Consider the following 24,660-nt stretch of genomic DNA (forward strand, 5'->3'; position numbering starts at 1 on the left):
GCGACTCTCTCACTTTGACTCGGTCTTCTGACTTTGACCCTGTTCTCTCTCCAAATCTTGCAAATGTTCATTCGCTCCCGCACCATGTCCCACCCCCAACGTCGACTGAGCCTGCCATAGATCCCAATACAATCCTTTTCTATCCATCAACTCTGCATGCGTACCCTTCTCCGCCACTTGTCCACTCTGCAACACGACAATCAAGTCCGAATCGCTAATCGTCCTCAGCCTATGAGCTACAAAAATCGCGGTCCTCTTCTCGCTCAGAAGGTTGGCGTTAATGTTGCGCATGAGCTCTGTCTCTGTATAGGAATCTAACGCGCTCGTCGCTTCGTCAAAGAACAATATACTCGGGTTCTTCAACAGTAGCCTCGCCACCGCCAACCTTTGCTTCTCCCCTCCAGAGATCATAAGTCCACGTTCGCCTACTTTGGTATTGTAGCCTTGGGGGAGGTTTTGAACGATTTGATCCACCTTGGCCGCGCGAGCTGCTGCTTCGACATCTGCATCAGAAGCGTCTAGACGACCATAACGAATGTTGTGTCGAATATCATCGTTAAACAGAGGAGTGTCCTGTGGGACAACGCCGATATGACGACGAAGAGATTCGAGCGAGACCTTGGTTATGTCTTGTCCATCAATGTAGATTTTTCCGGATTGAGGTTCGTAAAACCTAAACAAAAGGCGGAAGATGGTGGATTTTCCACAACCGGAAGGGCCTACAAAAGCGGTTTTGTATCCAGCAGGAACGGCGAATGAGATGTTGCTAAAAATCGGTCGATCGGGATGGTAGCCAAAGGTAACGTTCTCGAACCGAATCTCTCCACCAGTAACCTTGAGGGGTGGTGCATCTGCGTTCTCTTTAACTGCAACATTGACGTTTTCCAGATTGAACATGGTTTCCATATCCACCAGACTCTGCCTCAACTCTCTATACACCGTTCCCAAAAAGTTCAACGGCAAAGAAAGTTGGAAAACAAGTTGATTCACCATCACCAGATCACCCACTGACATAGTGCCATTCGTCACTCCCTGTGCGGCTAGCAACATCATGACCGTCAAACTGGTTGAAAAGATTGCATTCTGTCCCGAATTCAACGCGGCTAAACTGGTGGCAACCTTTATACTACTCTTTTCGTAATCCGCCAATGCGGCATCGTATTTTGCGATTTCGTGCTTTTCGTTGTTAAAGTATTTCACCGCTTCATAATTGAGCAGGGAATCAACTGAGGTGGTAGCAGCACGGTTATCCGCTGCGTTTGCTTCTTTGCGGAATCTTGTACGCCAAGAAGTGGTGCGAATGGTAAACCAGGCATAAGCAGCCATCGTTACTGCTGTTACTGCTGCAAAACTTGGCCCGCATTTGTACGATAAGATACCGCAAACCATTGAGATCTCCAACGCCGTCGGTACTATGTGGAAGACGATGGAGGTCAAGAGGAAGGAGATACCTTTGGTGCCTCTATCGATCGCACGTGTAAGTCCACCAGTCTGCCTCGTTAGATGCCAACCCAAATCGAGCGCTAGCAAATGGGTGAATACGGATCTCGCAACTCGCCGAATCGACTGCTGTGCAACGTTTGCAAACACAGCATTGCGCAGTTCGGAAAAGGCAGCTGCACCGACTCTAGCAAGTCCATAACCCAAAATTGCACTCCCTGCGACGACCCAGACTGTGTTGGGATTGGTCATGTCCAAAGGCGCATTGACTACTTGGTTGAGCCTATCGACGATGGCTTTGAAGAAAAACGGCACTTGTACATTGAGCAATTTGCCGCCAACGAGAAGGGCAAGCGCAAGCGCGACTCGTTGTTTAGTACCGAAATCGCCCTTAGGCCAAACGTATTGAACGAGTTTGCGGATGATCGCCCAATCGACCATACGTTGTTCTTTGAGGCTTTTCTCACGGGCGTTGAGACCAAGTGGGTCATCTCCATCTGGTTGTTTCTTTGCCGCGGGTTGGGTTGATGCTCGCGCGGAAGGGGTAGAAGCTGAGGGGGAGGGTGTAGAAGCGGCGACGATATTATCTGATGCGCTTTGGGGTGGAGTAGTGGTGGAGCTGGATAGGGATTGTTTCGGCGGTTCGGTTGGGTCTGGATTGGAGGCCATGTGTTGGTAGTATCGCAGTCCTGGCCGACATTGTAGCCTTGCGGCTGCTTCGAAGCTGCTTGCAGTACGGAAGGGTATTGACGATGAAGCAGCAACGTATCTCTGACTACTCGAAGAGGAGGAGGAAGCGATCGCAGAGAAGCTTCGAAGTGATGTCCGTGCGCCAACGCTAGAAGATCCGAGTGCAGCAGCACGACCCGCCTCGATCGACTGCCAGGGGAGCCGCGTTACGACGACCCTCATTGTTGCGTATAGCGAGATTCCGTGCGGAGGAAGGATTGCGGTCGATGTGCGGTGCCTTGCGCTGATCGCGAGCAATGGAGAGGAAAGGAAGAATGGTTTGACAAGACCGTGCGTTTGCGTTTCGTTTGCGTGACTGCACTTCAAGGCATCTCGTCAGTCTATTTGTGCTTGCCTGCTAAGCTTAACGCCAACAAAAAAATGTGGAGTCCAACCAGTCGCAACTCTGTTTCTACGCGAGGTGTAACAGTCCCCAAGTATCCTTCTTCGAGCGGGACTGTGTTGTACCCGATCTCTGGACAGATCGGTTCCGTCAGATCCTCGATTACGTTTATGTCAGCATATATCATCCTATTGGATCGTTTCCTTCGGCAATGGATGGTCTCGGCGTTCTCGTTTTTGACAGCGACAACAAGTTGAAAATGTAGGCGATCTGCGTTTGTATAAGCTGCTTGTTCGTGCGATCATCCCAAGCCTAAACACCGGGTTGTGCTGGCTTGGAGCTCGGTCTATTGAGCACGTACAAGCCTGTCTGAGGATCTTGTTTGGTTCACTTATCGGACAGGGTGGTAAAGGGGCGGGTCACAAAGGATTGTGTTTTGTTCCTTCACATGCTCGACGGCAAGGAACAGAAGGAAGAAGGAGGCCACTTGTGCCTGTGTCCAAGTTGACTTACTTGGCCTTCTCTTGGCAGCGTATACAGCGACAGCGATCATAATCACAGAGGGGGGACGAGAAAGAGGGAAGAGTGAGCGGTTTGTGTGTTGCAAATCGTCATGCAGGCTGCGCGTGGTATAGCTCCGGGACGCATGGCATGGTGCATACCCAAAACAGCGCTTCTTCCGTTGCTGCCTCCCCTTGGCAAGTCGAGACAACAGAGTCTCAGGTGGCCATCATGCAAGTCTGCTTCGGACGGAGAAGCGAGCGGGATGAACGGGGCGGAAAAGTTGTTGATAAACGCTTCTTCTTCGAAAGTTGTTTCTTGCATGTTGTGCTTCCATCATGATCAGCTCTCCCTGAATCCTGGTACGCTACCACCTACAGCATTGTCCCTTTCCCGCTCCGTCCACAATCCTTCACCATCCTCACTCTGTGTCGCTTCGGATAGCAGCGTCCTCTCGACATCTTGCCGTCCAAACGCCCTTGCTCGCCAAGCGCACTTTTGACTACGCATCCACCCCTTCACAGCACAGCAGCAAAGTGTTCCCCAGATTCGCACATTTTGATCCACTGTCTCATCGAAAGCTGATCTACCCACGCACAGGTTCCCAGCAGCTCCCAGAGGATCGCTCAGCGCACATATAGAGACCTCTTCCTCGATCCGCCCTGCACGCTCCATCTCTAAAAGGAAAGCACTAATCGCACAACCCATCAGGATGAGGTTGAGAACGTCAATACCGCTCTTGCTCACCACAGCATTCAGTCTTTCCTCGGTGGCACAAGCTTGGGATTGGCTACCAGCGACAGACGCAAACCGCACCCTGAACACCAACTTTGTCGTCAAAGCTGCACCACCATCATCCTACACCGGTTCCGAGCTCACCAGTGATCAACTCCAAGGTCTCAACTCGACCGATTTTTACCTGTACAACTACATCACCACTGGCTACAATGCCACCAAGGTGCAGCGAGCTGTCATTATGCTTCATGGCTTAGGTCGTGATGCGTGGTCCTACTTCGATCAAACACATACAGCGCTTCTCAATGCCACTTCACGGAGAGAGCGTGCTACTCGCAAAGCCCGTTTACGGTCGCATGAAGTGGTCGTTATGGCTCCGATCTTCCTCAACGAGCAAGATCCAGGAAGTTATCCTGTCGACGAGAACAAGCAGCCCAGCTCAAATACTCTCGTCTGGAGAGGAAGCAACTGGGCACAAGGTGGAGACTCGATCTATCCCGCTACCATTATGGATTCAAACAATACAGCTTTTGAACCACCAGGTGTATCTTCATTCGAAGCGCTCGATGCTGCCGTTGCTTGGTTCTCGAACAAGAGCCTGTTTCCCAACATCAACACGATCATCGTTGCAGGCCACAGTCTAGGAGCGCAAATGGTCCAACGCTATGCACTCATCGGCGCAGTTCCCTCCGGCACAGTTCCTGTGCACTTTGTCGTAGCCAACCCGGGCTCGTACGCATACCTGACAGACTGGCGTCCACGATCCTACTCGAAATGCAACACCACCTTTAACAATTGGAAGTTCGGTCTCAACGCATACTCGCAATCCTACCTCTCCGACTTTATCGCTGACTCCCTCGACTCAACCAACGACGTAGAAAGCGTTGTTCAACGATACCGTCGCCGTGTCGTCTCCTATCTATTTGGCCTAGAAGATCACGGAAAAGGCGATACAAGATGTGAAGCTCTGGCACAGGGTACGACGCATCTGGGACGAGGAAGGAATTTTGTGAAGCATCTGACAGAGATGCAAGGTGGCTTTCCAACAGCACATTCGGTCAACTATATTGAAGGGGTCAGCCATGATGGCTTGGGCATGTTCCAGAGTCAGGCGGGGCTGGAGAGATTGTTTTATATCAATTTGAATGGAACCGAGAGCCCAACGGCGGTAGGGGATGACGATTTGAGTGCGATACAGTGGGCCAAGGCGAAGAACGCTTCGATGACTTCTAAAGGTGTTGCGTTGCGGAGTGGTGCAGTTTTGATTCTTCAAAATGGTATTGCAGCAGCAGTTGTGGTTGTGGTTGTGGTGATGGTGGTGGTGGTTGCGTTGTGATCGCCGGTCCGCTACGCAACGGTACCCCTTTGCGCTTTACGTCGGCATCTTGATCTCTTTGACTCTTGCACCTTCTGTCTATCCTAGCATACTACACTGGCATCCTAGCGTCTTGATTGGCTTCCACTGTATCTATACCCATCATTCGCAAAGCAATCACTTTCCCCTGGCCCAATCTTCCTCTGAACTGCAGCACGGCCCTCTCGAGAGCGGTCAAAGACGGCAGTCAAGCAAGATGACAGGTGGGTTTAGAGCACGTCGAGTTGCAACGGAATTCGGCTTTCAAGCCTCCGCCTCGCTGACTTTTATTGGTGCTCTTCCCACCGGACACCTCCTTCAGCTGCTCTGTCTTGGACAATTACTCCTTCTTACGCCATCGATCAACTCTTCTCAGCTACAAACCACTTGCTGCTGCCCAGTCTTCCGAACCACCCGCACTCTTCTTTAGAAAACCCTTAGCCTCTTCACCGTTCCATCTATCCTTCGCCCACACGCAAGGGAACGAACATAGCCCCAGCAGCTCATCCTTGCCGAAACCCCTGCAATCGTTCCGCTAAAGATGCCCCAACACAGCTTCCTAGCCCCTCCTCAACCTCCCGCATCCGAGGTAGTTCGATACCAAGATCACATAGGCTCGCCCTCCCGCTCGGAAAAGACAATCCAACGAATCCTCTCCCAATCGACCCGCATCCACATCCTGCACGACAAACTCGATCGCCAGCTCGCAAAGGAATTAGAGTTACGAGCACAAAAGTTGGGGGCGCAAGTGACGAGTTCTCCCGATGCAGCAAATGTTGTGATTACTGTGCTGAAGGCGCCGAAGAGGGTTGCTAAGCATTTCCGTGATGCAGATTTGAACGTGTTTCCAGCGAAAAGAGAGCGGGTTGCGGAGGAGGGGGAAGGGGGCCAGTTAGAGAGGAAGTTGGGTGACGGTGTGGGCAGAGATTGGAGACGATTTGTCGTTACTCCAGATTGGTTAGAGCAAGTGGAGAGAGAGGGTGGTTTGGTCGATCCTGATCTGTTTCATGCTGTCATCCTCAGACCGCAGACAAGCTGCACCACTAGCAATGTCGGCGACAGCACAACCCGCAACGACACCAATCTAGTGGGCGGAAAACGCAAACGTAGCCCCTCTGACTCGCCTCTCCTCCCAACCTCACATGGCACAAAACAACCTCGACCCTCGCTAAGCCACCCTTCCTCCTCCTCCTCCTCCTCCTCCTCCTCCTCCTCCTCCTCCGGCTCTCCCTTCCCAACCCCTACGAAGGAAGAGATTCCAGCAGGATACTACGACCCGATCCTACCCGCTTTCCCCTGCCCACCATGGCAAAACACGCGATTCGCATGTCGACGGCCATCCCCGCTCTTCTCCCCGAACCAGCCGCTTATTGCCGAACTCGAGCAGATTCGTACGGAACGACGTCTAACGGGCGATACATATAGCGAAATGGCCTATATGCGAGCCATATCCGCACTCAAAGCCTACCCGTTCCGCATACCAGATCCTTTACTTGATCCGGCTGGTATCTATGACCGGCAGCTGTTGGAGATGCGATTGGGTGAGGTAGAAAAGCTTAAGGGGGTGGGGAAGAAGGTTTTTAGTCTTATCAAACAGTTTTATTCTTTACCTGCCGGGTTAGGGGAAGAAGAGAAGAGAAACAGGGTTGAGGAGGGTAGGATAATAGAAGCGAAAGTGATCAAAAGAGACAGGGCGGTGTATGTGATGAATAGCTTCACCGAACTCTACGGTATCGGACCGATCGGTGCTAGAGAAGCGTATAATTCCGGGGCGAGATCGTTTGCGGATGTGCTTGATAGAGGCAAGTCTCTGGCTACCCATCTGTCGGCACGAGAGAGTGTACGTATTCTTTCGGATCTTCGCAAACCCATCGGTCGGGAAGAATGTCGATCGATCACCGCACACATCATGGACCTGGTCCGGAGCGTACTGGGCGATGGTGTACAAGTCAAACACGAAATCTGCGGAGGATACCGTCGAGGTAAAACGCAAACCTACGACCTCGACATCATCATCGGCCACGCACAACCTCGCTCGCGCGCTCTCCACCTGCGCCTACTGAATGAAATGAAAGGAAAAGGCCTACTGACACACATGGTAAACATCTCAACCCCGGCTGCCACCCTAGACTCGGACCTGCACCCCGCTGGTGCAAAAGAAGCAGTTCATATCGACATTGCCAACATAGTCGTTCTTCCGCCTCTCTCCGGGACCAACCCTAACCCGGTACACAGGAGGGTAGATCTGGTGTTCTGCCCATTGAAAGTCTATGGCGCAACCATACTGGGTTGGACGGGCAGTGTGACTTTTGAAAGGGATCTCAGGCTGTGGGCCAAACAAAAAGGGTATAGTTTTAACTTCGATGGCTTGACCCATCTGGGTGTCGCCGAAGAGGCGGGGTTGGTGGAGACGCAAGATGAAAGCGAGGTGTTTGATGCGCTAGGCTTACAATGGATGCCGCCGGAGTGGAGGAATTGCGATGCTTAATGCCTCTTTTCCTCGCCCTTCTTGTATACGCAAATCAATCGTTGCATATGCGAGATGATCGGCGAAAGTTTGCGATTGCAACAAAACGGATGCTTCTAAGAGACCAAAATGAACACTATCCCGAACCACACGGCAAACAAGATGAAAAAGTGTCAGCTCTCCCCTCACCTCTTCAAAGCGTAAAGGGGGGCCGATCGGCAACTTACGCAAGAAAAACACAATCAGCACACCGAAAATCTTCAACATCAACCACCTATTACTGCTGACACTTGCATAGTACTTCAACAATTCCCTCTGAGCGCCACCTACATTATCCACCACTTCCATCACATTATCGTCGATCCTCTGCACGGTTTCTCTCTGTTCTGCAACCATGTGTGCAAGCTGGGAAAAGATCTGTCCGAGTTCCGAGATGGTGGATTCGATCGATTCGATTGCCGTGGATCGTTGCTGCATGTAGTTGTTCTCGTTGTTTTCCATTAGTTGCATCTGGAGGTATTGATCTCCGGATTGACCGCCGGGTGCAGTTGATGGGGGGCGCATATCAAGCGCTAAAAAGTCGCCATCGCCCGCGGCTGTGGGTAGAGGTTTTGCTTTTGGATCATACCCATCACCCGCTGCTGCACCTGGGTTGAGCGGGGAAGATCGATGCGCCATTGCCGAACCTGTTCGTTGTGGATGGTATAGCGGAGAATCTGCTCCACCAACACCAGAAGGTTTAGATCGAGAACGAAGAACTGCATCAGCCCCAATTCCTCTTTTTTTTTTCATCAGCTTTCAATCCCGCAAATGCCTAACACTACTACGGTGGTATTGAAACTTACCTGAATTCTCTCCCATCGCACCAACACCAGCTGCGGTATTACCGAACATAAATTGTTCGCTCCGATCCTTACTCGCTTTTATATTTCGAGTTCGAACCTCCAGTATATCTTGAAAACTCGTCGTTGCACCCGCCAGTTTACTCTGCAAGAGTGTAACCACATTGCCCCTGTGCTCTTCCGCTCTATCCGCACTTTTCCCGGATTGGTTCGCTTTGTTGAACGCCTGCAAGTCTGCAAGCTGTTTGTTGATTGCAGCGATGTCGTGCTTGATGATGTAAGTCAGTTCTGAGATTTCGACCGGCCGATCGTCAAATAGGGTTTTTCGACGAGCCACTGTAAACGCAAAAAAAGAACGAGAGTCAGTGGGACGAGGAGAAGAAAAGGGGTGGAGGAGTAGGGAGTCTTACGCTGTGCAAGACGTTGCAACTTGGCAGTTGTTGAAGCGATATCTTTCCCGATAGCTTGGGCTCTTCGCGCGAATTCTCCTTTTGGGTTGGAGTTGGGTAAGAGTTTCTGTTTCGAGCAAGTGGGTTGGGTGGAGCGAGAAGAGATGGAGTCGACGAGGGAGTGGAATTCGGTGGTTCGATCTTTGACCGATTGGCCGTAGTAGGATGTAGTTGGTGTGTAGGACATTGTTGCTGCCTTGTCCCCTCACGAGTCGGGATCCGACCTGATGAAGCGCTGAAGATATGGTGAGTCGGTCGGTTCGCTCTGGATGCGAGTGATGGAGGTGGTGGAAAGGGTGAAGCTGTTGATGATGATGACACGTTGTAGAAAGTGTGAATGCAAGTGTGAGTGTGCTGCTGTTGCCGCCCCGCCGCACGTCAACGATAGCCGAGTTCCGAATTTACGAGAGCGTGTGTGTGTGTTATTTTGGCTTTGCAAACTTCGCTCTTTCGTCTCTGCCCATTCATCCGCTCCTAACGAATGACCACAATGCATCCAGCACCGCCAGCCACAGGCGGCTCCGAAGATCCGCGCGTCTACCTCGACCGCGTCTCTGGCAACTGGCGCTACGAAGACGAATCCGGACAAGAATGGGAATGGCAAGCTTTCCTACATCTTTCTCGCCCCACCGTCGACCTCGGCGAAAGCGAAGACGACCCCCCCTCCTCCTCCTCTTCCAACCCCTCTTCTTCATCATCAACACAACCCGTAGGGCATTGGGTCAAGGTCCTCGACGAAGACCTTCTCTCAACCCAACAGGCTGCATACTCGATCGCCGGGGTAGACGAATGCCAACCTTCTCAAGCGGTCCTTCGCAGAAGCAAGAAACGTCCTCCCTCCCCCTCCAACCCCACTTCTACCCCAGCAGAGAGGCTACCACCGAGTAAAAAACCAAAGCCGATAACATCACTCTACATCACGGGTCTACCTCTGGATGCAACACAGGAGGAGATCGCACGGGTGTTTTCGCGGTATGGCGTTTTGTTGGAGGATGATGAGGGGAAGCCGAGGGTGAAGATGTATTACGATGAAAGAACGGGGGTGTTTAGGGGAGAAGCACTGGTGGTTTATTTTAAAGCGGAAAGTGTGGAGTTGGCGATTAGGATGTTGGATGAGACGAGTCTGAGGGGTGCAATTGGTGGGAGCAACAACGCGGGAGGAGGGCCGGTTATGAGGGTTCAACGTGCTCAGTTCCCCGCCACCTCCAACAACACAACATCAAGCGCCACCGCTGAAAAGCAGGAAGAAAGCACAAATGGAAAAGATGAAGGGCCGTCTACAACACGCCAACGTAGAAACCTAACTGATCAAGAACGTAAAAACATCGCCAAGAGAGTAGCTAAACTGGAAAATAAACTTTCAGATTGGAGAGACGACGATCCACTCTCGCGCTCCTCTGTTCCCCTTGCGACCACCTCGCCTTCCACCCGGGCAGCGAAAGGCCGAACAGTAGTCTTGACCAAAATGTTCACACTGCACGAGCTCGATTCGGACCCGACGCTCCTCCTTGACCTGAAAGAAGACGTGCGCGACGAGTGCACCGCGAAGATCGGCGGAGTGACCAACGTCGTACTGTGGGACAAAGAACCCGCAGGGATCATGACGGTCAGATTCCAAACCGAACAGCAGGCCGAGGCGTGCGTAAAGATGATGAAAGCCAGGTATTTCGCACAAAGAAGCATCGATGCCTGGCTCGCCGACGCTACGCCGAGCTTTAAGAAGAGCCGCAATGACGGCGCCGCCGACGACGAGGCGAGTGATGCCGAGCAAAATGAGGCCAAGGCGCAGGAGAGCAGAAGAAAGCATGCTTTCGGGGCGTGGTTGGAGGAAGCGTAGCCGATCTTATCATCTTGCTGTGGGAATGCGAGATGCTCTTTCTAGCGCGATTTATCGCTCGGTTTCAGTTGTTGCCTGTTTTGCCTTTGCTGTCCGAACCGTACTGGACTGGAATGGCGCACACAGAGAAAGGGAGAAGCGATGTCCTGGTAGAAATTGCATTGCTCGGGAAAGGAGAACGGAGCCGAAAACTTGCCGTGTATGTATTGGGCACTACTAGTTGTATATCATGATCGTCTTGTTGTTTGCATCGCAATTGTCCATCGTCCCTCGGCTCAACGCCCACACATGGGCTCGTCACCATCATCCTTCCAGGCAGCCTCGTCATCGACGCTCATCCTACTCATGCCTAAACTAGCGCCTGCCAACCCAAACCCACCACTACCTCTCCTACCTCCAAAACTACCCGCGGCACTGCCTTCATAGGTACCACTGTAGGAGAAACCTCTAAATTTATCCTGGACACTCTTACTCAACTCCTCCTCCTCCCCACCTCGTTGCTTGCTGATCTTGACACCACCGTTTTCTTTCTCAGCCAAAATATCGCCATTGTTCAACGCTTCCGCTGCATCCGTACTGGAGCCCTCGAAACCAGGGATCACCGCTACGTCCTTGAGATCGGTCTCGGTAAACTCGGGATCGAAATTGGCTACGCTCTCATCGCTCTCCACCAATGGCATGAATGGAGGAGTGAGCTGTTTCTTGGCGAGTGCGTCGAAATCGATATCGTTGAAGAAGGGATGCTCTTTCAGATCCTGCGCATCTCTCTGGGCGCCCAATCGGTGGCGGGGATTGCGGTTGAGAAGACCTTTAACGAATTGCTTACCATCATCGCCAATCGCACCCCTCGGGAACTTGATCTTACCAAAACAGATGTTCCTGTACATCTGCTGAGTATCTTCGGCGTAGAAGGGCGACCATCCACAACACATTTCAAACAACAAAACCCCCAAGGACCAGAAATCGACCAATTTCGAATATCCGGATTCATCCAAAAGTACTTCGGGGGCTAGGTACTCGGTTGTACCGCAGAACGTGTTGGTCAGCTGACCTGCGCCGAGGTCTGGTTTGGAAAGACCAAAATCGCAGAGTGCCACATGGCCAGTAGCATCTAGCAGGATGTTTTCCGGCTTAAGATCACGATAGACGATGTCGTACTTGTGCAAATGCTCGAGGGCCAGGACTAACTCTGCGATATAAAACCTTGCTCTTTCCTCGGTAAACCTGCCTTCTCGTTGCAAATGCCAAAAGAGCTCTCCACCAGACTTGTAATCCGTTACGAAATACAACTCGGTTGCACTCTGGAAGGAAAACTTCAAGCCCACCAAAAATGGACAATCCAACGACTTTTCCAAAATCTTCCTCTCTCCCATCGTATGCGTCACTTCCTTCTTCAGTGCGATCTCCCTCTTAGAGAGAACCTTCATAGCGTAGATACGTTTGGTATCCTTCTTTCGCACCTGAAACACCCTTCCGAAAGTGCCTCTTCCGATGAGTTTTAAATACTCAAAATCATGCAGAGTCAACTTCTTTTGAGGCATCTTCTCATACGTAATCTGAACCCTAATCTCGCCTCTATGGTTCTGCATTGCTTCCTCATGATCGCGTGACGAAAGCGGATACCACTGGTCGCTCATCATCTTGTGCACTAGACGAGGCTTGATCTCTCGCGTACCCAAGAAGCCTTCATCTTCCGAGTGCCTGTCGTAAACGCTGATGTAGATCGGCTGGGAATCCTGTGTAACGTCAAAAGTCACTTGGTGTTTCCAAACCGGATTGTGATTTGCACCTGTTTGGGAGAGAGCGTCTGCAGGGGTGACGGTTTTAGCTCGAGAACGACCTGCTTCACCTGCTTCGGAGCGGGGTTGGGCTACTCCTTTGGCTTCTTGACCAAACTCGTCGATCGGTTCACGACCGATGAACTCGTTCTTGTCGAACTGGACGACGGCGTAGGGTCGAGCTGCAGGGCTGGAGACGGCGAGGTTGCGACCGGACACGATTTTGATGGTAAGATGACCACGCGGTGCGTTGGTGTTGCGGGTCTTGCTGGTGCTGCTACCCGAGCTGGCATTGTTGTTGTTGTTGTTGTTGTTGTTGTTGTTGGCGGTGGTGGTGGAGTTGGTGGAGTTGGTGGAGTTGGTGGTGGCGGCGGCGTTGGCAGAAGCGGCATGGTTGTTGTTGGAAGTGGAAGCGGCGGAGGCTGTGGATGCGGATGTTGCATCAGTCATAGGAGTGGTAGCTGCCGAGTTGTTGTTCAATTCAGCTGGAACAGCTCCAGATGCATCGTTCTTGGGCTTTGGTGGAGGCAGCTTGATGGTGAAATCTGGATCACCAAGGGAGATGGAAGTGGTAGGGATGGCAGAATGCGGCATGACGCTGCCAGGTGTTCTCATACCTGGAGTTTGATCACCGGGAAGATGGGTGCCGACAAGAGAGGCATTGAGCGAAGAGCGAGAGGATTGCTTAGTCATAGCAGGAGGCTGCATGTTGTCAAAGGGATTACGTTCAGCGGCGGAATTCGAGTGAGAGCTGGATGCTTTCGGGGTGGTCTGTAAGCAATGAGATGAAGGAGGGGAAAGAGGGGAAAGAGGGGAAAGAGGGGAAAGAGGGGAAAGAGGTGGAAGCGGCGGTGAGTTGGTGTTGCTGCAACCACTGCTGGGAGAAGAATGGAATGAGATTTGCTTTGCTGGGCCAGAACAAGATTGCTGGGAGCGTGTCCAGAATCAACGCCCTGCAAGCCAACGCGCACATTGATGGTCGGCTGTTCTCGTCCTCAGCAGCCGATCCGTGCTTTGAACAGGGAAAAAGAAGGCAACCTACCTGGTCTGAAGGGCCAGAGGGCCACAAGCCGCGCAGCATGTTGGAAGCCATGGTTGATTACACTATCCGTGGTGTTGCCGAAATGGCGATTAGAAGGAGAGGTAGGTTGATTACACTGTCCGTGGCGTTGCCGAAGTGGAGATTAGAAGGAGAGGTAGGTGGAGCACCGCAGATGGTCTATGTGCAACTTGGGAGGGATGTGTCAAAACTGATAGTGAGCGTGTATCGTGCGAGGGTGACAGTCCAACGATTCGTGTGATGGCAAGACGGTGGAGTGGACGGCAGAGGGGCGACGGTAGGGGAGGTTTGGCGAACAGGCAGATGAAGCGTGTCAACTGAACAGCCTAGCGGAGGGGCCAAAGATCGAGGTGGCGGAGCGTGAGAGGTTGTGCAAACGGATCGAGCGAGACAAAGCCGCGATGAGCGGATAAAAGAAAGAGAAGATGTGCGTGCGGTGCGTCAAGTGATTTGTGTGGGATCCAAACGAGCGTCCGAATGGTGATGTTGACCGTAGATGCAATCGACAGCGACGACACAGTTGCTGATGGTGGTGTCGAGGAAAGAGACTCTAGAGCGCAGTTTGCTGCTCATTTTTACCGTGGTTGGTGCCAGCAAGCAGAAAAAAAGAGAGCAGCAAATTTGTCCCTTTTTTTAATAGCAAATTTGTCCCTTTTTTACCCTTTGCAAAATCCATTCCTCTCGCCAAACGCCGTCGCCCTCCTTTCTCTGCTCGCACTCTTTGTCTTTGATCGCCGCTCTTGCTTGTCTCGCCAACTCCAAAACCAAAAGCGAGGCCCGACAAGAACGGACTCGCCTCTGAAGCCAGCGAGGCCGAATTTTGCGGCGCGAATTAGCAGCGGCAAATCAGCAGCGGCAAATCAGCAGCAGCAAATCAGACAGACGGTGGAATTGCGTGGTCGGTGCGCGCCAATTCTCCACTCTCTTGGGTGTCGTTTGTCTCATCACCACCACCATCACCACCACCATCACCACCACCATCACCACCACCATCACCACCACCATCACCACCACCATCACCACCAACACCCACTCTCACTGCTTTGTTGCTTTCTTCCACATCACCTTTCATTTTGACTTTCGCAAGCACACCTCCTTTTTTCTTTTTCTTTTTTCTTTTTCTTTTTTCTTTTTTCTTGTCGCCGTAGGATCGCAACGCTACTTCGGTGACGACTCTCACTTACATCTGCGGCGCATACACGCTCACTTCGACTTGGATCACATCAGGAAGGCTCTCACACTTTAGCTCCACACACTTTTCTTTTTTTTTCTTTTTCTCGGAACATTCCTCACGCTCTCCAAGTAGTTTTCGTATCTTTGGCCAAAAGCTTTCTCTTGCTCTGAACTTGCCGCAATGACAAACCGTACCATCCCCGGCTCTGGAGCGTCGGACAAGCCAACGCCTCGCCGAACCATTCCTGGAGCTCCTCCGCCCGCCCCCTCCAAATCCGCTAAGAAAGGCAAGGCTACCACCAAAGACACTCCTTCCACCAACACTCCACCCAACGCCGTGCAAGTCCCAGATGCCACATCAGCAGCCCTCATCTGCCAAGCCCCAACTGCACCAACTCAAGTAGCAAACGCTCTCAAAGTTACTCCTTCCGATCTTGCTGAACAGGCCGAAACTCAGGCCGCAATCGCTGCCGTCGATGCTATCACCACACCTTCATCCAACACTGCCCCCGCTTCTACTCCAGCTCAAAAAGTGATCTGTGATCGTATAGCTCAACTTTCGAGCAAAAGCAAGAATGCAACCACCACGGTGGCTATCGATGAATTGAATAGTTTGTTGAGCAAAGTACAGCAAGCTGAATCCGACAGCGTACACGCTAAGCAGGGTGCAGAACAGAAGCGAAAATTGGTTTTGCTGTTGCAATTTTTGCATCTCTTCAACTTGTTCTTCCCGCAGCAGGGAGGAAAGGGAGGAGGAGGAGGAGGAGGAGAGATGGTAAGCTTTGCACCGAAAGCTATGCCGCCAGCATTGCAGATGTGTACTGGGCAGGAGGTCGCGGCGTTGGGCAAGGTGTTTGATTCCTTGGCGAATGGACCATTGCAAGGTGGAGGAGGCGATGCGTTGGAGGTGCTGGATAACATTGAGAAAGCGAGTGATGAGGAGGTGTTGCAAGGGGTAAGTTTTGCAACGGTTAGGGAGATGGTTTTGAAGCTAACTGCTCCTCCCACTCCTGCTCGGCAGTCCGAGCGGGATGGGTTGAGTGCTCCGCAAGACGCATTTTTTAAGGTAGCAGGTGGAGGCAACAGTTCGAGTTCGCCTGGTGGTGATGCGGTATCGTTCATCCAAGAGAGCGAATTGGAGCCGGAAGGAGGGCAACCTGAATCTGCACCTCCCGCTGGCACTAGCGCTTCTAAGAAAGGCGAACAAGGCGGAAAAGGAGTTATCTTGGGTGATTCAGGCAAGAAATCGGATGGTGGTGCAGCTTCAGCCGTCAAAGAACCTATCAACACTACCGAGGTCAAGACTGCAGCAGCAGAACCCAAACTGAACTGGGCAGCAATGGCCGAAGAGGACGATGACGATCTGGGTGAGGCACCAGTGTTCGAGCCCATCTCCACTACTCCTAGCGCCACTGAAACGGAGCCTGCGACCAAGCCTGCAGCAAGCAATGCAGGTGCGGAGGGCACGCTGGCTTCCCCAAAGCCAAAGAAGAAACAAGCCGGTAGCGGCGGAGGGAAGAGTGGTGGTGGTGGTAAAGCAGCCAACGGAAACGCAGATGGCAAGGGAGCAAAGCAGGTTCAGCCCGCACCGCCAACTCCTAAGGCGCCAAAAGTGGATCAAGATGGATTCATCTTGCAGGAAAGTAAGAGGACTAAGTATTTGCAATCTAAGCAACAACAGCAGCAGCAACAGAGGGGTGGCAATGCGCGTGCAAGAGGTGGTGCCAAGCGTGGTGCGGGTGGTGGCGCGGGTGATGGTGCAAGCAAGCCGAACCCTAGCGCTGCAGCTACTCAGTAGTCTTGCGGAGAAAGCAATTTCAACATGATTCAATCCAACAAGACAGGCTTGTGTTAGATGTGACATGCGGAATTGGGTTGAGATAGGATAGGGTACATACAAGATTGATCAAAAGACTACTGCTCCCATTTCTTGGCCTCCATTCCATCAGGTGGTTGAGTTTGCACCTGTTTTTTCCCAACTTTGCTCCAATCAGTTGACAAAGTCGTTCCACCGCTTTCTTGGTAACTCTTCATCATGGCTCGTTTTGTGTCTTGGTCTGCATCTGCGTAGAGTTTTTGGAAGAACTTGTTGATGTCTGCTTCATCCGCGCCTTCTCCTCCGCTCCCTCCTGTTGCACCCGAAGCATTCTCTGGCTCGTCAGCATCTGGATCGAAGCTATCCCACTTCGACCTGGCCCTAGGAGTAGCCGTCCTGTTCGCTTCCGCAGCTTGACTCGCGGCACAAGCAGGAGTGATAGCGCAACTCACAACATCCTTACGCGCCCCTCCTTGAAGCTCAACCCATCGAACGCCTGGTTGAACTTTGTGCAGAACAACTTCGATCTTCGTAGATAACACTTTATAGGAGGAGTAAGATGGGTCGACAGGGGAAAAGAGAGGGTCGATGGTGAGCATGTATTCCGAGCCGTTGGTCGAGCATGTTGCGCGGACCAAGAGGGATTGATGATTGATCGAAACCGAGACGGTTTCGGTGGAAGCGGATTTGATGAAGATAGAGAGGGTGACGGCTGTGTCTGTTTGGTAGAAGTCGAAGCGGGGGGTGGTTGGGGCCGAAGAGGAGGAGGAGGAGGAGTAGGTGGTGCTTGCGGTTGTCATTTTGATGGGCAGACGGCCTAGACTTGATGGACTTGCGGATGAGAGTGCTGGAGAGAGATTGAGGACAAGCGAGCCTCTTATAGCTTGTCGAAGCTCTCCAGGATACGAGGCTGGAGGTGATGATGGCAGTGACGTGAACGTTGAAAGCCAAGTTGCTAGAAGACGGCGCAGAAAAAGTGGAGCTTTGCGCAGTCGAGGAATGAGTTTTACCCTGCGCACAGACACGCGACTTTGTTCGTGTTCTAGTCGTTTCCAACGCTCTCTTTCTTCTCAACGCTCTCTTTCTTTTCAACGCTCACTCACCACACCAAGCACGACCCCATAACACAGGTAGTAGGGCTTCAATGAGTGCGACGGCGCGGATGCATCGCTCGCCAAGCGTGGCAGCGAATCAAGGAACCCGACCAATACAAGCCGGTTCGGGCCGCAACGGCATCAAGGGACCGCTCGACAGCAAGTTTGGCGATAGTCACGGCGAGAAGGATGCATCCTCCAGCACGACTCTCGGCCTACTACGGCTCGAATGGGAGCTCTTGACTCTGAGTACAGCTGTCAAGTTGCTACTTTGGCCTACTTACCACTCGACCGACTTTGAGGTGCACCGCAACTGGCTTGCTATCACCCATACCCTTTCAATCCGTGACTGGTATTTTGAAGCCACTTCGCATTGGACACTCGACTACCCACCTTTCTTTGCATACTTCTCATACATCCTAGCGCTACCCGCGCCCCTTGTCGACCCACTGATTGCAAGTTTGCACCAAGGGCTCGAATACGCGGCATGGTCGTGCAAGGCGTACATGCGAGCAACGGTGGTTGTGACAGAGCTTGTACTGGCAGCGGCGCTACTTGCACATTCCAGACTCGGATCGCAGCGAGCGATCAAGATCGGCTATGCGCAAGAGGCTTCAAATACCGGCGCGACGACGTCACAGCTGCTGGCAGCGAGTCTGCTGATGCATCCAGGACTGATTATCATCGATCACATCCACTTCCAGTACAATGGCTTCCTATTCGGTCTACTCGCCTGGTCGCTCTGGGCTGCTCGGGAGGATCGACCTTTGCTATGCGCTTTTTTGTTCAGCTCGTTGCTCAACCTCAAGCACATCTACGTCTATGTAGCGCCGCCGTTCTTCATCTTCCTTCTTCGCTCTTACGTCTTTCCCGTCGGCAGTACAACGGGCGATCTAGGACGTAGCGTGGAAAGGCTCATCACTGTCGGCGTGGTGACGTTGATGCCGTTTGTGCTCAGTCTCGCACCTTTGGCGATCGACGGGTTGCGACACCAAGCAGGACCATTCGGCGTGCTTTCGCAGATGGTCTCACGACTATTTCCCTTCAGCCGTGGTCTCATTCACGCCTACTGGGCACCGAATGCGTGGGCACTGTGGACCTTTGCTGATCGCCTTCTCGTCAAACTTCTCCCCCGCATTCCTGCGATCCGTGCGTTACTTCCGGCAAGCTTCCTGGCACGATACCAAGCATCGGCAAGCACCGGCTTTGCATCGGCATCTCGTGGCTTGGTGGAAAACATCTCATTCGGCGTGTTGCCCGATATCAGCCCCTGGACGTGCTTCCTTCTGACACTGACATGGATGTCAATTTATATGGTCAAGCTATGGCAAAAGCCCACCTACCGAACCTTCTTGGCCTCGGTGAGCTTATGCGGCTTTGCATCCTTCCTGTTCGGCTGGCACGTGCACGAAAAGGCCATCATGCTGCCCCTGATTCCGTACACTTTCTTGGCAGCGGACGACTATTGGCACTTGCGAACGTTTGTACTGCTCAGCACGGCGGGGACTGTGTCGTTGTTCCCCTTGCTCTTTACGCCACAGGAGGGGCCGATAAAGATCGGATACTCGATCGTTTGGGCGTTGTTGGTGTTTGGAACGCTGCAGAAGCGCCTGTTTAGGCCGGTGCAGTCGAATCTGGGGATCTTAATGCATCGATTGGAGACGGTGTATTTGTGGGGCTTTGTTGCGTTGCAGGCGTATGTGTCGGTGGTGCATCCGCTCGTCTTTGCTTCAAGAAGTGGGCCGGACGTCGGAGCGGTTGCGAATATCACACACGGTCTTGATATTGCATCGCTGGTGCAGAGTGCTGATGTACCATCAATAGCAGAGCCAGCAACAGCGTCCATCATCGAAGCAGTTGCCGGCAGCATAGACGACCGAGCGGTGCCGATCACCGATGTAGCGACGGAAGAGGATGCGCTGCCGGCTGAAGAGACAATCGCTCCCGACACTACCGCCGAGTTTGATGCGCCTCAAACAGCAGTGACGCCAGCGGATCTACTCTCGATTCCTGCCACGCCAGCAGCGAGAGAAACAGACGCAGCAGTAGAGAAGGAGCAAAAGCGCAGCGCTTCACCAACAGAGTCGGCATCATCATCTCGGATGGAGTTCTTGCCGCTCATGATGGTGAGCGTATACTGCAGCATTGGCGTCCTTTGGGCTTGGATCCGCGCTTCCACTTTATACCTCCTGAGCGAGTCGTGATCAACAGCTGACAAAAGAGACCAGTATGACTGACGAGAGCGTGTGACGGTGTGACAGCGGGAAGCGTGTTCAAGGGGCCTGAGCTGCGGTTCTCAAGGCCTGGCAGTCCCAGCTAGAGTTGGACGAAATAGTCGAAGAGCGTGCGTCGAATATCGTTGATCACAAGTATCGATTGCGATGATACGTGAGAACTAAGTACAAGATAATGACTAGTATATATATATATATATATATATGCCTTGCAGCGTTCTGCATAGGGGAAACTATGTCCGTTATCTGTTAACCGACATGAATACATATCCGACAGTGTGAGATCGGACTAGAACTCACATACTTTCCAGCCTTCCACTCGGATCTCCTTGAGTCAGAAAACTCGTCCGTGCTCCGATGGTCACAGAAACAGAACAGCACAGCATGTTGGAAACTTAAGTCGTTTCGGTCCCGATACTGGTGATCGGGGAGAGTCTAAGTACGATGTCGCTGCTAGTTTATAGACAGAACAAAATATACTCAATTGACTAAAGGAATATGGCGAGAGCCTAGTGCTCTCTGTGAGATATATATACATGTGAGCGGCACAGCCCGAAGGTGGGAGTACTCCTACTTAATGAACTAGCCTGACAACGAGCGGGACTTTGTTGTACCCGATCCTTAACAGGATCGGTTATCCCCGATCTCCGATCTCGTCGTCTTTGCGTCATCTCTGAGCGTCGTCACTGGATCGTAATCTTCAGCACAGCACAGCACAGCACAGCACAGCACAGCACAGCAGAGCGCAGTCGCAGCAACTTTCACTCGCAAGTGGCAACCCTTTTTTTGCCATCTCCTCCACGGATGCTCAGTTTGATTTTGGCTGGCCGCGCTCCTCTTGAGCCTCGGTATCTTGTCCCGCTCGGAACCATCGTCGGTTGTGTCGACATTCTTGCCTTTGCCTAAACCATCCCTCTCTCTCTTGCTTTCATCCTTGTTGCTTCTGTTGCTGCAAGCACACGAGCAAGAAGTTCTCCTAGTCCCTCTCCACCAGCGACATCGTAACACTAGGCCCCCTTGTCAGATGCCAGCACCCTGCTGCGAAAACAGCCTCGGCACATTCTTGTTCATATCAGCCGCTCCCAAGAACAGCATCGCTATTGCATTGCATTTGACATCGAATCGCTATCGGATTGACCAGCATTAACCTCTTCAACCACTTTTGCATTCTCAATCCTCAGAGATATATCCTCGCCTCTTCCGCCAAACAAATCGCAACACCGTAACGACGTTCAGCTGCCCGATCGCCGATTCTCACCCTTTCCGACCCTCATCGGCCTTCCCATCGTCTGATAAATCATCTTTCAATCGACCTCTACCCTTGCACCTCGCAGCATCGCTCTCTACCACAAGCGCTGACCTGGTCGATAAGCTCTCGATAGATGCCTTCGTCCCTGGCGACATAGACCAAAACTCTTGCTATCATTCCAACCAGACACGCTTTCGCCCATTTCCTCACGCTTTCTTGCACACAGCATCCTTCTCCGTTCACTCCTCTACCCACAACTGTTGCTATCTCCATTTGCTAGACGCAGCATCGACTACGCACCCTTTCTCAGCCGCGTCTCTGTCCATTCTTTTCGGCCAGCACCTGCTTCGACGGCAACAAGGAGCTTCGTCCCATAGCAGCACCCTTCTATAAGATGTCAAAGCTGGACCAGTCCGCTTGGTCCGCCAACACTGGCAGTCCATCGAGTGTATGGAATGGCCGTGCTCCTTCGACACTCGACGCTGATGCCGTCACCACTGCTTCCACGTCGAATGTCAGCACTCCTAGCCGCGGTCCCACTGCTCTCGACGCCAAAGATGTGTCAGCCAACGCTCCCGTCTTTACCCCTTCTCCTCTGCTTCCACAAGATGGCTCTGCATGGTCTATCCAACCTCCTGGCTCATTGACCTGGGCCAACGATCTGACAACAAGACCACCTCCCACTGATCTCATCAGCGAGTCCGCTTCTTCCAGTCCAAATGCAGTCAAACGTGTCGCTCTCAAAAACCCACCATCCGCTCCAAACCCTTCTTCTTCGCCTTGCTCTGCACTCGAGTCGAACGACACCGCCGATAGCACCGCTGCAAATGCATCGCCAACCCACGTCGCCAAAAATCGCCCTGCCAAGCCGGCTGCACCCGTACCAAAACGTGCCCCAATACGCTCGGCCACCTTGGACCCGAGTCACCTCGCCAGCAAGAGCAGGCTTAGCGATGAGATCCATCACGACCCACTACCCTCCGGCCAAGCTGCAGCATCCCAAGATGAAGAGCTTGTTGTCGATGGTATGGCCACACTCACCATTGCTACCGACTCCAGCGCTGCTTTATACCCAGTTGGCTTCCAGTCGCCTCCACCACCCCTCATCGGTGTTGGTGGTCATCATCACATGCATCGTCCGACCGCCTCCTTCCCACCCCCTCCCTTCAGTCCAGGCGGCGAAGCATTCATGCATCCCTCCCCCTACCTTCCCGGCAGCGGCGCACGATCCCCGGATGGATATACACACGGATATCCCGGCGTAACACACATGCTTCCAGGTATGGCACCCATCGATATGTCTGGCTACGAATCTTACCGTACCACTCCTGACCCGTACGCGCCTACCATGCCTGGTCGAGCTATATTTGCTTCGCCTGGTTCGCAAGGATCTACGCCACAGAGTCCTTCGTTTGGGCCCGCATCGATGCGGAATGGCGAGGCGCTTTTCTATCCCGGTGTAGTACCTGGCTTTGCTCCTCCACCGCATATGCAAGCGGGGATGGCTTCGCCGGTGAGACCTGTGATAGCGCCTGCTTCTGCGCAGTACGCTTTTCGTCCTGCTGGTGTGGACGGTCGGTCGTCGCAGTTGGCTCAATCGCCTATGATCGCGCCGGGAATGCCAATACCGGTTATGGGGGGGATCATGTTGCCTCCCACAAGTCCTTCTATGGCTGGTGGCGGGGCTGATAGTCGTGGATCACCTGCTCTTTCTCAATCCTCGCCGTACTCACAGGGCCCTCATCGTAGAATGGGATCCGGAGGTGCAGGCGAACCATTTGGATCAGGAATGACCATGTCACCCCGACCTCCCCTTGCTATGGCACCCAACCACCACCAAGCAGGACCATTCGTAATGGGAGGTGGACCTATGATCGGCTGGAACGCTCACAGGTTCCACGACCATCGTCGAGTGCCTACTGGTCCAGGTGGGGTTATGGCTCCAGTGGGAGGCTATGGTGGAGCTCCTCCGGCTATAGATCCCAACTTTGTCCGCAACGGTGGTGGATTCTACTCGGCACCCTTCCCCCCACACCACCACCACCACCACCACCACCATCATCATCATCATCCGGCTTCGCACAACGGTACCTGGAGCAGTAATGGAGGACCTCACCACTCTCGCAGTCCTCTTTTGGAAGAATTCCGCTCTCGGCACTCGAAAAATCGTCAATTCGAACTTGCTGATATCTGTGGAAGCATTGTCGAGTTTAGCAGCGACCAACATGGGAGTCGGTTTATTCAGGAGAAACTCGATAGTGCTTCGGATGAAGAGAAGAAGCTGGTGTTTCACGAGGTTTTGCCGCAGGCCAGACAGTTGATGACGGATGTGTTTGGGAATTATGTTATTCAGAAGATGCTGGAACATGGGGATGAAGAGCAGAGGGATGTTTTAGGTAGGGAGATGGAGGGACATATTCTCTCTCTCTCGCTCGGTACGTATGGTTGTCGGGTGGTGCAGAAGGCTTTCGATCACATCTCAGCTTCTCAGCGGGAGAAACTAGCGGCGGAATTGGATGGGCACATCATGCAGTGTGTTCGGGATCAAAACGCCAACCACGTCGTTCAGAAGGTGATTGAACGAGTGCATCCCACAAAGATGGATTTCATCCCGAAAGCGTTCATCGGTCAGGTAGCCTCTTTGGCGTCGCACTGTTACTCGTGCAGGGTTTTGCAAAGGTGTTTCGAGTGTTGTGAAGAAGGACAGACCCGGGCTTTGTTGGAAGAGTTGCATGCGGAAGCGTTTGGTTTGATGCAGCATCAGTATGGGAACTATGTCATTCAATGGGTTTTGCAGAGCGGTAAGCCGTATGATAGAGCCAGAGTGATCTCCAAGATCAAAGGTTTGGTTTTAACTCTTTCTAGGCATAAGTTCGCATCTAACGTTATTGAGCAAGTCATTCGTACTTGCAATAGCACAGATCGTAACGAGCTGTTGGAAGAAATCCTAACCGCCACCCCACTACCTAGCCCCTACTCTTCAGAGGAAAACACAGCCAACGCTGCTAGGCCATCACCATGCAAAATAGCCCCCGCGGTTCTGATGATGAAAGACCAGTTCGCAAATTACGTCCTCCAGCGCTTCTTGGAAAAAGCTGACACCGAACAAAGAAGCAAGTTGATTGACCTAGTCCATCCCAGTCTGATCGCGGCGAGAAAGGGGGGGATGGGTAATACGACAAAGCATCTCGTCGCCATCGAGCGGTTGATCGATGTTCTCCTTTCCGAAGCATCAGCAGCAGGCGGAGGAGGAGCTGCAGGTGGTCAAAATTAAAACGACACTTTCGTACATCATCATCTCCTTCATCTTGCGCTTTTTTTTTTTTCTAGTACTTGATAGACATCTCGTTTACACTTTCTTCCTCGTAGCTTCCGCTCGTGCTTATGCTCTGAGGATTTCAGGCTTGTGACGTTGATCGCAGCATCACACACAGAACAAAGACCGAAGAGGCGGGAGAATGGACATGCGAGACTGGCAAAAGAATACGATGCGGAAGGTTACAGAATGAAAGACAAAGCCGGGGAAACGCGGATCCAGATGCACGAGCGCAGAGCTATT

General features: G+C 52.5%; 10 protein-coding genes across 10 annotated transcripts; 6 read left to right on the plus strand and 4 right to left on the minus strand.

The window, feature by feature from the left end:
* Positions 1 to 9: 9 nt before the first annotated feature.
* UHO2_00498 (putative ATP-binding cassette transporter protein, mitochondrial) lies at positions 10 to 2,352 on the minus strand (the record flags this gene model as incomplete). The annotated part of the gene is made up of 1 exon (XM_041557118.1): positions 10 to 2,352. One exon carries the CDS (start codon positions 2,350 to 2,352, stop codon positions 10 to 12), a length of 2,343 nt encoding a protein of 780 aa, XP_041413052.1.
* A 1,373-nt stretch (positions 2,353 to 3,725) lies between these two features.
* Positions 3,726 to 5,084, plus strand: UHO2_00499 (uncharacterized protein; the record flags this gene model as incomplete). The annotated part of the gene is made up of 1 exon (XM_041557119.1): positions 3,726 to 5,084. One exon carries the CDS (start codon positions 3,726 to 3,728, stop codon positions 5,082 to 5,084), a length of 1,359 nt encoding a protein of 452 aa, XP_041413053.1.
* Positions 5,085 to 5,643: 559 nt separating this feature from the next.
* UHO2_00500 (uncharacterized protein) lies at positions 5,644 to 7,590 on the plus strand (the record flags this gene model as incomplete). The annotated part of the gene is made up of 1 exon (XM_041557120.1): positions 5,644 to 7,590. The coding sequence occupies one exon, from the start codon at positions 5,644 to 5,646 to the stop codon at positions 7,588 to 7,590; it is 1,947 nt and encodes a 648-aa protein (XP_041413054.1).
* Positions 7,549 to 9,047, minus strand: UHO2_00501 (putative syntaxin, vesicular transport protein; the record flags this gene model as incomplete). The annotated part of the gene is made up of 3 exons (XM_041557121.1): positions 7,549 to 8,345; positions 8,415 to 8,747; positions 8,822 to 9,047. 3 exons carry the CDS (start codon positions 9,045 to 9,047, stop codon positions 7,549 to 7,551), a joined length of 1,356 nt encoding a protein of 451 aa, XP_041413055.1.
* A 303-nt stretch (positions 9,048 to 9,350) lies between these two features.
* On the plus strand, positions 9,351 to 10,697 carry UHO2_00502 (uncharacterized protein; the record flags this gene model as incomplete). Its single annotated transcript, XM_041557122.1, has 1 exon — positions 9,351 to 10,697. The coding sequence occupies one exon, from the start codon at positions 9,351 to 9,353 to the stop codon at positions 10,695 to 10,697; it is 1,347 nt and encodes a 448-aa protein (XP_041413056.1).
* A 275-nt stretch (positions 10,698 to 10,972) lies between these two features.
* Positions 10,973 to 13,568, minus strand: UHO2_00503 (putative SCH9 - serine/threonine protein kinase involved in stress response and nutrient-sensing signaling pathway; the record flags this gene model as incomplete). Its single annotated transcript, XM_041557123.1, has 2 exons — positions 10,973 to 13,246; positions 13,518 to 13,568. 2 exons carry the CDS (start codon positions 13,566 to 13,568, stop codon positions 10,973 to 10,975), a joined length of 2,325 nt encoding a protein of 774 aa, XP_041413057.1.
* Positions 13,569 to 14,889: 1,321 nt separating this feature from the next.
* On the plus strand, positions 14,890 to 16,506 carry UHO2_00504 (uncharacterized protein; the record flags this gene model as incomplete). Its single annotated transcript, XM_041557124.1, has 1 exon — positions 14,890 to 16,506. The coding sequence occupies one exon, from the start codon at positions 14,890 to 14,892 to the stop codon at positions 16,504 to 16,506; it is 1,617 nt and encodes a 538-aa protein (XP_041413058.1).
* Positions 16,507 to 16,622: 116 nt separating this feature from the next.
* Positions 16,623 to 17,324, minus strand: UHO2_00505 (uncharacterized protein; the record flags this gene model as incomplete). Its single annotated transcript, XM_041557125.1, has 1 exon — positions 16,623 to 17,324. The coding sequence occupies one exon, from the start codon at positions 17,322 to 17,324 to the stop codon at positions 16,623 to 16,625; it is 702 nt and encodes a 233-aa protein (XP_041413059.1).
* A 344-nt stretch (positions 17,325 to 17,668) lies between these two features.
* Positions 17,669 to 19,822, plus strand: UHO2_00506 (uncharacterized protein; the record flags this gene model as incomplete). The annotated part of the gene is made up of 1 exon (XM_041557126.1): positions 17,669 to 19,822. The coding sequence occupies one exon, from the start codon at positions 17,669 to 17,671 to the stop codon at positions 19,820 to 19,822; it is 2,154 nt and encodes a 717-aa protein (XP_041413060.1).
* Positions 19,823 to 21,495: 1,673 nt separating this feature from the next.
* On the plus strand, positions 21,496 to 24,375 carry UHO2_00507 (uncharacterized protein; the record flags this gene model as incomplete). Its single annotated transcript, XM_041557127.1, has 1 exon — positions 21,496 to 24,375. The coding sequence occupies one exon, from the start codon at positions 21,496 to 21,498 to the stop codon at positions 24,373 to 24,375; it is 2,880 nt and encodes a 959-aa protein (XP_041413061.1).
* Positions 24,376 to 24,660: the final 285 nt, after the last annotated feature.

Source organism: Ustilago hordei (genome assembly GCF_900519145.1).
Source record: "Ustilago hordei strain Uho2 genome assembly, contig: UHO2_contig_01, whole genome shotgun sequence".
Taxonomy (NCBI): Eukaryota; Fungi; Basidiomycota; class Ustilaginomycetes; order Ustilaginales; family Ustilaginaceae; genus Ustilago; species Ustilago hordei.